The sequence below is a fragment of the Protobothrops mucrosquamatus genome, unplaced genomic scaffold (assembly GCF_001527695.2).
Source record: "Protobothrops mucrosquamatus isolate PMUCROS unplaced genomic scaffold, P.Mucros_1.0 scaffold2131, whole genome shotgun sequence".
In the NCBI taxonomy this organism is placed as follows: domain Eukaryota; kingdom Metazoa; phylum Chordata; class Lepidosauria; order Squamata; family Viperidae; genus Protobothrops; species Protobothrops mucrosquamatus.
This window is the reverse complement of record NW_015388231.1, coordinates 99,506-108,537: the sequence shown is the minus strand read 5'-3', so window position 1 is coordinate 108,537 and position 9,032 is coordinate 99,506. Positions and strand designations below refer to the sequence as shown.

General features: G+C 36.3%; 1 protein-coding gene across 1 annotated transcript in view; it reads right to left on the bottom strand.

The window, feature by feature from the left end:
- Positions 1-2,607: 2,607 nt before the first annotated feature.
- LRP4 (LDL receptor related protein 4) overlaps positions 2,608-9,032 on the bottom strand; it is a 58,457-nt gene continuing 52,032 nt past the window's right edge. Inside the window, exons 34-38 of the mRNA XM_029285726.1 lie at positions 8,559-8,682; positions 8,091-8,158; positions 7,587-7,674; positions 6,591-6,732; positions 2,608-4,129 (exon numbers count right to left, since the gene is read on the bottom strand). Of these exons, the coding sequence (XP_029141559.1) occupies positions 3,797-4,129; positions 6,591-6,732; positions 7,587-7,674; positions 8,091-8,158; positions 8,559-8,682 (755 nt within the window). The 3' untranslated portion in view covers positions 2,608-3,796. The remainder of the gene's footprint in view (positions 4,130-6,590; positions 6,733-7,586; positions 7,675-8,090; positions 8,159-8,558; positions 8,683-9,032) is intronic.

Genomic DNA, 9,032 nt, shown 5'->3' with positions numbered 1-9,032 from the left:
GAAGCCCCTCTTTAAATTTCTGCTCCCTTCTCAATTTATTCTCTTTGCCATTGAAGTTCTTCTGTCTTATGCTGCTTTTGTGTGTTTTTCTATTCTGTGTTTTTAAATGTTGTACAAATGTTGTAAGGCACCCAGAGTCATTTGGAATCGGGCAGCATATAAACTTAATAAATTATTTTATTACCCAAATGGGTGAGCTCACATCAGAGGTTGTTTCTGGAACTTGATTCACAAGGAAGCTGGGAAATAGGGAAAATCTTATATCCCTTTCCCCCCACATTCCTCTTGTCCTTTTGGAATGCTCACCCAATGCTGGGATAATAAGAAGAGAGTTGATGTTTATATTTCCAATCATTGGAAAAGGAGAGACTACTAAAGAGTAGGCAGGCACACGCTGGGGAACACACATTGAAAGCAATGCACTAGTGGCTGTTTGCCTTGCTTCTCCTGGTTGAGAGCCAGAATCCTCTTAGGGCCAAACAAAAGGCTTTAGTGAGAAATTAATTAAGATCTTGTCATTTTCAAGCAGCAGCTACCAGCTGGCTGGAAGGTTCTAATCAACTAATTAAAGTCACAGAGCTGAGCTTGTTAAGTTGTGTTAGTACTTTTTAGAGACTTGGACAAAAGCAGCTCAGGAAGAGCTAAGCGATATCTCTGCCCTGTGAGGGGACAAAAGGAAAAAAATGGGTCAGGCATACAACAATATGATACCATGCTGGCTGACTGTAATGGCAAACGTGACAGAGAGTGGAGGAGGAGATGATGCAAAGGTTGTAAATGCAGGCACTGATCATAGATTTTCATCACATTTATAACTGAACAGTCGTTCTCTGAGACAGTCACTAAATGAGCACTACTAATATATGGCAGATTGCAAAAGTCTGGATTCCCTTTTAATTAGCACTTTCTAACATCTTTATAAAAATAAAGATTTTGGAATGGTCTTTACAATCCCTAGTCTTTAATATAATTGAAAATCTATAGGAAGATCTCAAAAATGCAGTAAATGTAAGATAATTCAAGAATATTTCTGAGCTAAAAGATTTCTGCAAGAAAGAGTGGGGAAAATTAGAAAAGTGAAAATAGATTCTAAGCTGGTTATCAGAAATATGTGAAACTATTATTTTTGTCACGGAATTACATTATTAGATACAAGGTTTGAGACTAATATTAACTGCAGGTAAATTAAATGAGATCAAATTTAGCTCTTTCTGACCGAGCCACTCTTCTTTAGATTGCATTTTTTTGTGTATCACTAAAATGCCAGCTGGCCTGTAAAAAGTTTCATACCTTGATTTACTTTATGAAATTAGAAAATAACCATTATACATTTTGTTTTCAAAAAAGAACTGCAAAAGGAAGGCGTACTTAATTATTATATTCCAATGTATATCTATAAAGCCACCAAACAGACTTTCAAATCCAGATTAAACTGATGTATAGCAGATACATGTAGTCCTTGCTTAGTAACCACAATTGGGAGTGGCAATTGTATTGCTAAGCCATGCGATCATTAAGAGAACAGACTTATCACCACAGGAAGTTATTACCACCAATCAGAACTTGTGACCTTACGTCTTCATTGACTCTGCTTATTGGAAGCTGGTTGTGAGACATGCAAATGGTGATCATGTGACCATGGGATGGTGTGATAGCTGTAAATGCCTGGTGGTTGTGAAGCGCTCAAATGGTGATCACGGTAGTGTAGAGATGCTGCAACAGTCATAAGTTATTTTTTCTAAAATCTAACTTCGTCATTGTAACTTCAAACGGTTGCTAAGCAGGGCAGTCATTAAGCAAGGTCTACCTCTAGAGTGATGAATCTGGAAAGTACAGTTCAATATATTGAGACCTTTGATCAGATTACCATATTTTCCCCAAAATAAGACTGGGTCTTATATTAATTTTTGCTCCAAAAGACGCATTAGGGCTTATTTTCAGGTGATGTCTTATTTTTGGGAAAATACAGTATTAAATGCGTCCATCTGGCTGACGATCTTAACTGTGGCTTATTTTTCTGCATGTATTATTATTACAGATGATTTATCCAATGCTTGAGTGGGGAAATTGTTAAGTCAACTTGTTGATAGTATATGTTTGGAAAAGAACAGAAAGTTATGTTTCTTTCAGTGGTAGAAATGATGTAATAAAGTTACAACATGATGATTTTGAACAGAGGTAAAAAATAATCTTGCTGTGGTCCATGAATCCATTTGAATTTTTCCTGCCTTCCTGCTTGAACAATACACAAAGCAGAAAGCAGTTGGATTACTAGTTTGGGCACAGGAAATTTGTACTCTATCAAGATTAATGTCACAGGGACACAACCATTGTCCATGCATCTTTCATTGACCATGGGAGAGCAGTTGCAGGACTAGAATGAGACTGAATCACATTTTCCCAGAGAATACCTCATATGGTTAATAGTTCTAGATAAAACTTCCATAGAACTTCTGTGTTGTCAAATGAAGTCTGGACAATGTGCAAAACACTATTTGTTGTGTAAATTGTCACCCACAATGCATGTTGTGAAATGGCAGTTTCTCAGCTTTTGACTTTTTGTTATAGCATAGAATAAGTAATAGCATCATTTTTGATATAGTTAAAAGGGAAGGATTTTTATACAAGTAAATTATTTGTAGTGTGCCATCTGTCACCTTAACTACATTATTTCCTATCCACATACATTATTTTTCAATTGCACACACCCACTTTTTGACACATTTTGTCTGCTCAACTAATACAGCAAATATGAGAAAAAAGGTGCAGCTAAATTATTCCTTCCAGGATTTCAAAAGAGAAAAGATTGGCAGAAAATAAGTTAGAAAAACTCCCCTATTTTTTAACAGAAAATTGGAGCTGGATTTTTACAACCAATTTTGTTCCAGATAGTTAAACCTAATACACTGCCTTTGTGTTCCACACATATTTCAGCAGCAAAGTTTTTCAGCAGTTGGCCCTGTGAACCAGGCAATAAGAATGATTAAATAACATTGCACCAGATCAAAACTATCTTCCTTGCAGGTCAAAACTATATGGAAGCCAGTGAAAATGGGGGGGAAAAAACAGTCTATCCAGGAAAGTTCTATCTATATTTTAGAAAGGGTATTATGATGGATGTCACAGGACCAATGACTGTTGCCAGCAACAGACTAAGACTTTACCCTCTTAAATTCCTCATACCCTACATTAGACGCAGCAGTGGTTCCCCATTTTGTAAAAATGGTAGTGATGTTTTATTGCCCCTTGCAATTAAGTTGTAGATGTATTTGCTCTCCCTGTACAGAACCTGTGAAAGTGACCTGTTCTTGTATCCCTTTGCTCACTTCAAGGCAGTTCAGTTGGCCCTAACCCTTTCCTCTTAAAACAGAAGGAGTACAGTGCAAAATCCAGTTAGTGCCAATACCCTCTTGAGAAAAGGTAACAGGTATCAATAATGGCTAAATTCATAATACTGGCCACTGAAGATTTGGAATCTTTGACCAGCTTATGCACAAGCCCAGATGAAAGCTGCATCAGATTCAAGTGAAAAAGAAACTGCTACTAGATTCAATACCACAGCGTCTAGGATGAAGGGACATATAAATAAACATGATCTAGCAGTGAGTGAAAAGGGTCCCTTAGCTGTGTTCCATCTGCCTCAAAGGCACAGTCCAGCTCAAATGCTTCTGCAAAGGAAGTCTCTGGACTCCATGATCAAGTGACTAGTCTCTGACTTTTTCACTGAATAGAAGGCAAGATCCTATTTCATCAATGTGAAGGATGACAGTAGGAGGGACAAGTCTCTGCATATTCTTTAGACTTCACTTTCTGTTGAAGGTTTGCGCTGGTGCTCCCAGCCTGTGTCTGGAAGGGAGCCATGACATTCAGGAGTAGTGGCTGCAGTAATGCTGCTGCATTCTGACTGCTCCTCTTTCAACAGTTGCTCAGTTTCAGTGTCACCCAGTGAGCCAGAGCTGGCTTGGATAGAGACTGTGTCAGTCTTCATGCATACATGGTCACGGAGAATACATCCCCGAGAGCTTCTTATCTGTTTAAGATCATCCCATTCAGATTCATCATTGGACAAGAGGCATATTCCTTCAACAATCTTGATCTTGTCCTTGGTGTAACTGTGATCAGGACCAATCTGCAAACAAACAAAACCAAGACATGTACGGTCAAGTGTAAAAAACAGTACTTTTGAAAGACTAATTCTTGTCATGTGAATAAAGAAACAATGGACTATATCCTCCAACTCATCGGGCAGATAATCTTCCCAACAAATTATAGTTCCATCTAAATCAGACTTTCCCAGCTTAGTGTCCTCCAAATATGAAGACTAGTGAAGTCAAAAAATACAGTTTCAGGTATTGAAGACTGATCTGAATTAATTCAGATTTAACAGTGTGCTACAAACAAAACAAAGCACCTATAGGGGAAATAGTTGATCTAAAGATGGGATTCTAAACAAGAACGATGGCAATATCGGTAGTAGCTTCCCAGGTGCTATTGAAAATAACAGTCATCACCTATAAAGTCCACTATAACAAGACCAGGCTATTTGCAGGACCGCCTGTCTCCCATTGTTTCTGCTCACCCTGCCAGAACTAGTAGAGACATGTTCTGGGTCCCCTCTGTTAAACAATGTAATCTTGTTGGACCAAGTGTGCCTTCTCAGTGGCAGCACATGTCCTATAGAACAGCATTCCCCCCCCCACTTCCCAGAGATTTGGAGATGGTTAGCCTTCTGCAAGACTTGACTGTTCCCAGACGTTTGGGATAGACAGTGGATGCACTTTGGTGGTGGTGGTGGTGATGAATGGAGTCAGGTTTCCTTGGGTAGGTTTTGTGTATGTGTGTATACATTTTAATCCTGTAAGCCGTACTTAGAATCACTTGGGTGAGATAAGTTAAATCAGCATGTCCAATCTGTAGCCCGTGGGCCACATGCATCGATGGGCAGCTAATAATGTAGCCCCAGAAGATATAATAAAATTTATTTTTAAAAAATAGAGGAAGCTTGTTTTTTATATATGTTAACTGTATTGTATATTTTATATGCTGCCCAAGACAATTTCTTTTGACCCAAATGCAGCCCAGGCAAGTCAAAAGCTTGGACCCACCTGAATTAAATAAAGAAACAAATATAGTCTCTTAGATTAATAAGAGATAGAAAAACTTTCCTTTGACTCTTAAAATGTAATGTTGGAGAAATAAAGACTGAAACAAAAGCAAAATGTTACATAGATATGCAAAATATTATTCTTAATTGACAAATCAAAAATGAAGCACACATTTGAAGATGATTTATGGAAGGTAAAAAAAAATGTACAAGCATATTAGAGCTAAATATCAAATAGTAATGCATTGTTGGGAATTTCTCTAATTTGTAATGTTCTGCAAGAATGAAATAGTATCTAGCCTACCAGCTGTTGTAAGAAATGCTTTTGCAAATTCAGTTTACTGTTAGTAAAAGAAGCAATAAATATGTTGAGGGAAAGCAGTAAAAAATAATTTAAAAATTACAAGAAACAAAAAACAAGAAACTACTAGAAACAGTGATATAGCGAAATCCTGTTCATATAAGCAATTATTAAACTAGGAGTCAATACCAAAATAACAAGTGCAAAAGTTTCCTATTACATAAGTCTTACGGAGCCCCCTCCCTGTTCTGAGATTTGCATCTAATCTTCAGCAGAAGTACAGTAAAAATTGGAAGTATTGCTAATATCTGATTTATGCAACATAAAAAATGTCCAAGGGAAAATCTTTATTGAAAATGAGAAGTGCTACACCAAGCAATCCATAATTAATTTTAGTATAGAAACAAACAACACAAGGCAATATGTCTCCAAAATGAGCAAGATGCATAGGAGAGAAATACTGACTATTCAAGGTAAAGTAGCTTTTCTCTGAATCATGCTTCACCTCTTTCAAAAGGCCTCTTTTGGTTGATCACTTTTTGATTATGTGCTAGATGCAAATGTAAAAACAAAATTCAGGCAGTATAAAATGACACAACTAGGGCAATTATAAAAGAATTTCCAGTACGTCTTTCTAGGGGCAGAAACAACAACAGTAGTTCAACAACACAGAGCAGAAAGCTAAGCAGAAGTTATATATCAGAGAGCATTCGGCTACTTAACATCACAGAATTAAGAAAGGTGGAAGATGCACAAACCACACAGCTATGATACCTGATATGAGGCTGAGGATGGTCAAAAGAGGAATGGTGAAAGGCTATCAGAGGGGTGAGAAAGATGCTGAGGAAGAAACAGAGGAGACTTCAGCACCAAAATAAATCATGGCTAAACTCTTAAAACTATTGGTTTCCTTCAACCAGAATATTAATGGATAGCAAAGCACAATAGACACAGGGCATAAAAATACCAGATCAGCTGGACCAACTCAAAGTAGAAAACACACATTATAAGTTCCTAAAATTAAAGCAGCAAAGACCATAATTAATATAATTAAAACAAGCCATTCCAATTTTCTGACTGCCTAAGGCAGCTAAAAATTCCAATAATACAAATAAATTATGCTATTGCAATTCTGTCTTTACTGCCACAGCAGGTTTATATCAAGTTCTGAAAACAGCTCTTTACCTCTTTCTTAAAGCAGAGCTGATTATATATGGCTGGCTTGGGAATTGTTTCAATCTTCACTTCTTGGGTAGATGTTCGATAAGAGGGATTACTGTAGGTCAGATTACTTAGATTAGGATCTGTGAATTTGGACTTCTTATGCCTGCAAGAACAGTGTGATAAAGAGAAAACATTTGTCTATTTATTAGATTCCAATCTACGCATTTACTGCTACCATAGAGATCTCCCCTCATTTTATTCCCATTTCAACGACCCAGGGAGACAGATCAGAGTGAAAAGGTGTGACTAGTCCAAGGCCACTCTGCATCTCAATGCATGAAAGTCCTAATTCCCTTACAAACATCAGCTCTTACAAAGTTCTACAGCCAAACCCTCACCCCTATACCAAAAGACCCTGGTGAAATTCTTGACAAAATAATGTGTACTTCATCAGATCTCTTTGGTTAATTGTATAGTCATTAGTGCATCTGTTTAAGCAGACAAAGTGTATTTTATTTCATCCTGGCAAAGTAATAAAAAATACCATTCACAAACAAGATAAATATCCATTCAAAAATGGAAGGTTTAAACCAAAGCATGTTTAATATTCCATTATGTTTCTACTGAAAATTATCAGGCAGCATACATAGATATAGCATACATAAATAATAGAAGTCTAATCCTTTTTATGGGAGGAAAATGAAAATGAAATTCTGTTACCACTTATCCTACCTTTCTTGAATTTTACAGAAGTATGCGAAGAGGAAGGTTTCCTTACAAATTTAAGTTATGTAAATAAACAAGCAAGCATCTGACCTTTATTGTCTAGCATTATTTTGCTTCTAAACTCCAGTTATCCTATAAGAATACTACACTGTCACATCTATTAGCCTTGCAAGCTAAAATGATAAATTTTCCTAAAATTTACAGAGGTCAAAGAAAGCCTGGCATGTGCTTAAAGTATTCTGACTGATACATTAATTCAGAAAGACTGAAGGAAGGAAGATATGGAATTACCTGTATATAATCACAGCACCAATCAGCAGCAGAATACTCAGTATACTGAGAAGACCTCCAGTGATGTAACTGACATGTAGCCCTTCTCCTGAAAGAAGATAAAGAGTCAGATTAAGGATGATGCTGTGTTTCTAGAACTATATATTCAAGTTAGTAAAAATCTGTGTGTCCTAGATGGTTAAGTACTTATTTACATTTTATTACCTATTAGATTATGATGAACAAAACCAGATTAATATATGTACAGTATCTGAAATCACTGAGTGATCTGCAGTGGTTTCATTCAACATTAGCATCTTAGGGCCCACTAAGACTTATTGAGAAAACCTCTGAAAAGCTGCAAAATAAAACAGCTGATGTGCAAGATAGCGAACTAAACATATTACTCTTTTGTCAACTTACATAATTTCATTCAGTGGCTCCAATTTAATTACAGCAATAGTTGATCATTTTTATTGTTCCTAAATCCCTGAGATGAAGTGAAAATAAAAATGAAAAACTCACCTGCAGTTGCCAATATTGCTTCATTTGCTCGGTTGCACAAACCTTGACCAACTTTCTTGTCAGAGCAGCTATATAACAACAAGAAAAAGATGCTGAACTTCAAATGAAGCCATCTTCCTATTAGAAACTGTGTTAAATTGAACCAAGATAAAGCAGAAAAACCAGGTAAAAAGAATAACCTTTATAGCCCAAAGTTATTGCTGCTGATATTATTAGGAAAAAAACTTTATTTAATATATCACAATAAATTTCTGTCACTATAGGGGAAGAATGCAGTGCTATTTCTGATTGGTTTGAATTAACGGATTAGCTGTGATCCCTTATTATCTGATAAAGAGGCAAAGAACTTTATGATATCCAAAATCTGGCAGGTTTTTTTTTTTAAATAGATGGAGAAAGGAGTCTTTTAAAAAGAGAATAGAGCCCACATTTTCCCCTCAATCACTTTCAGTCAACAGAACCACTCACTTTCCTTCTATTGTTTCCACAGAAATATGTGGCTTGGTTGTTGGAGTTTTAAATCTGTCAGTAGAAGTCTGGCTCCTTTTGCTTGTATGAGTTGTCTCAGGATTTGGAGGCCCCATGCTAGGAGCTAGACAGAAGAGAAAGGAAAATAACCTGAGACAAAGGAGACAATTAAGCCTGACATTTTATTTATGGAAATATAATTTTTTCATTATTCAAGGTAGAGCAGAAATGTATAAGATTCTTCTTGTAATGAAATAGGTAGTGTTGTACTGTGAGAACAAAAATGAGAATAGGCACTTCTAGTTTGCCAGGCATCTATCTACGAGTTGTGTAAATGCAATGGAAAACATATATTAGAAGGGTCTTATTTTATATACCAATGAATGATTCCTAAATTACATTTAATATTATATGTAGGAAAATGTTTGAAGTCACTACACACAAATTACCAGTGAAATATAACAAACTGTTCTG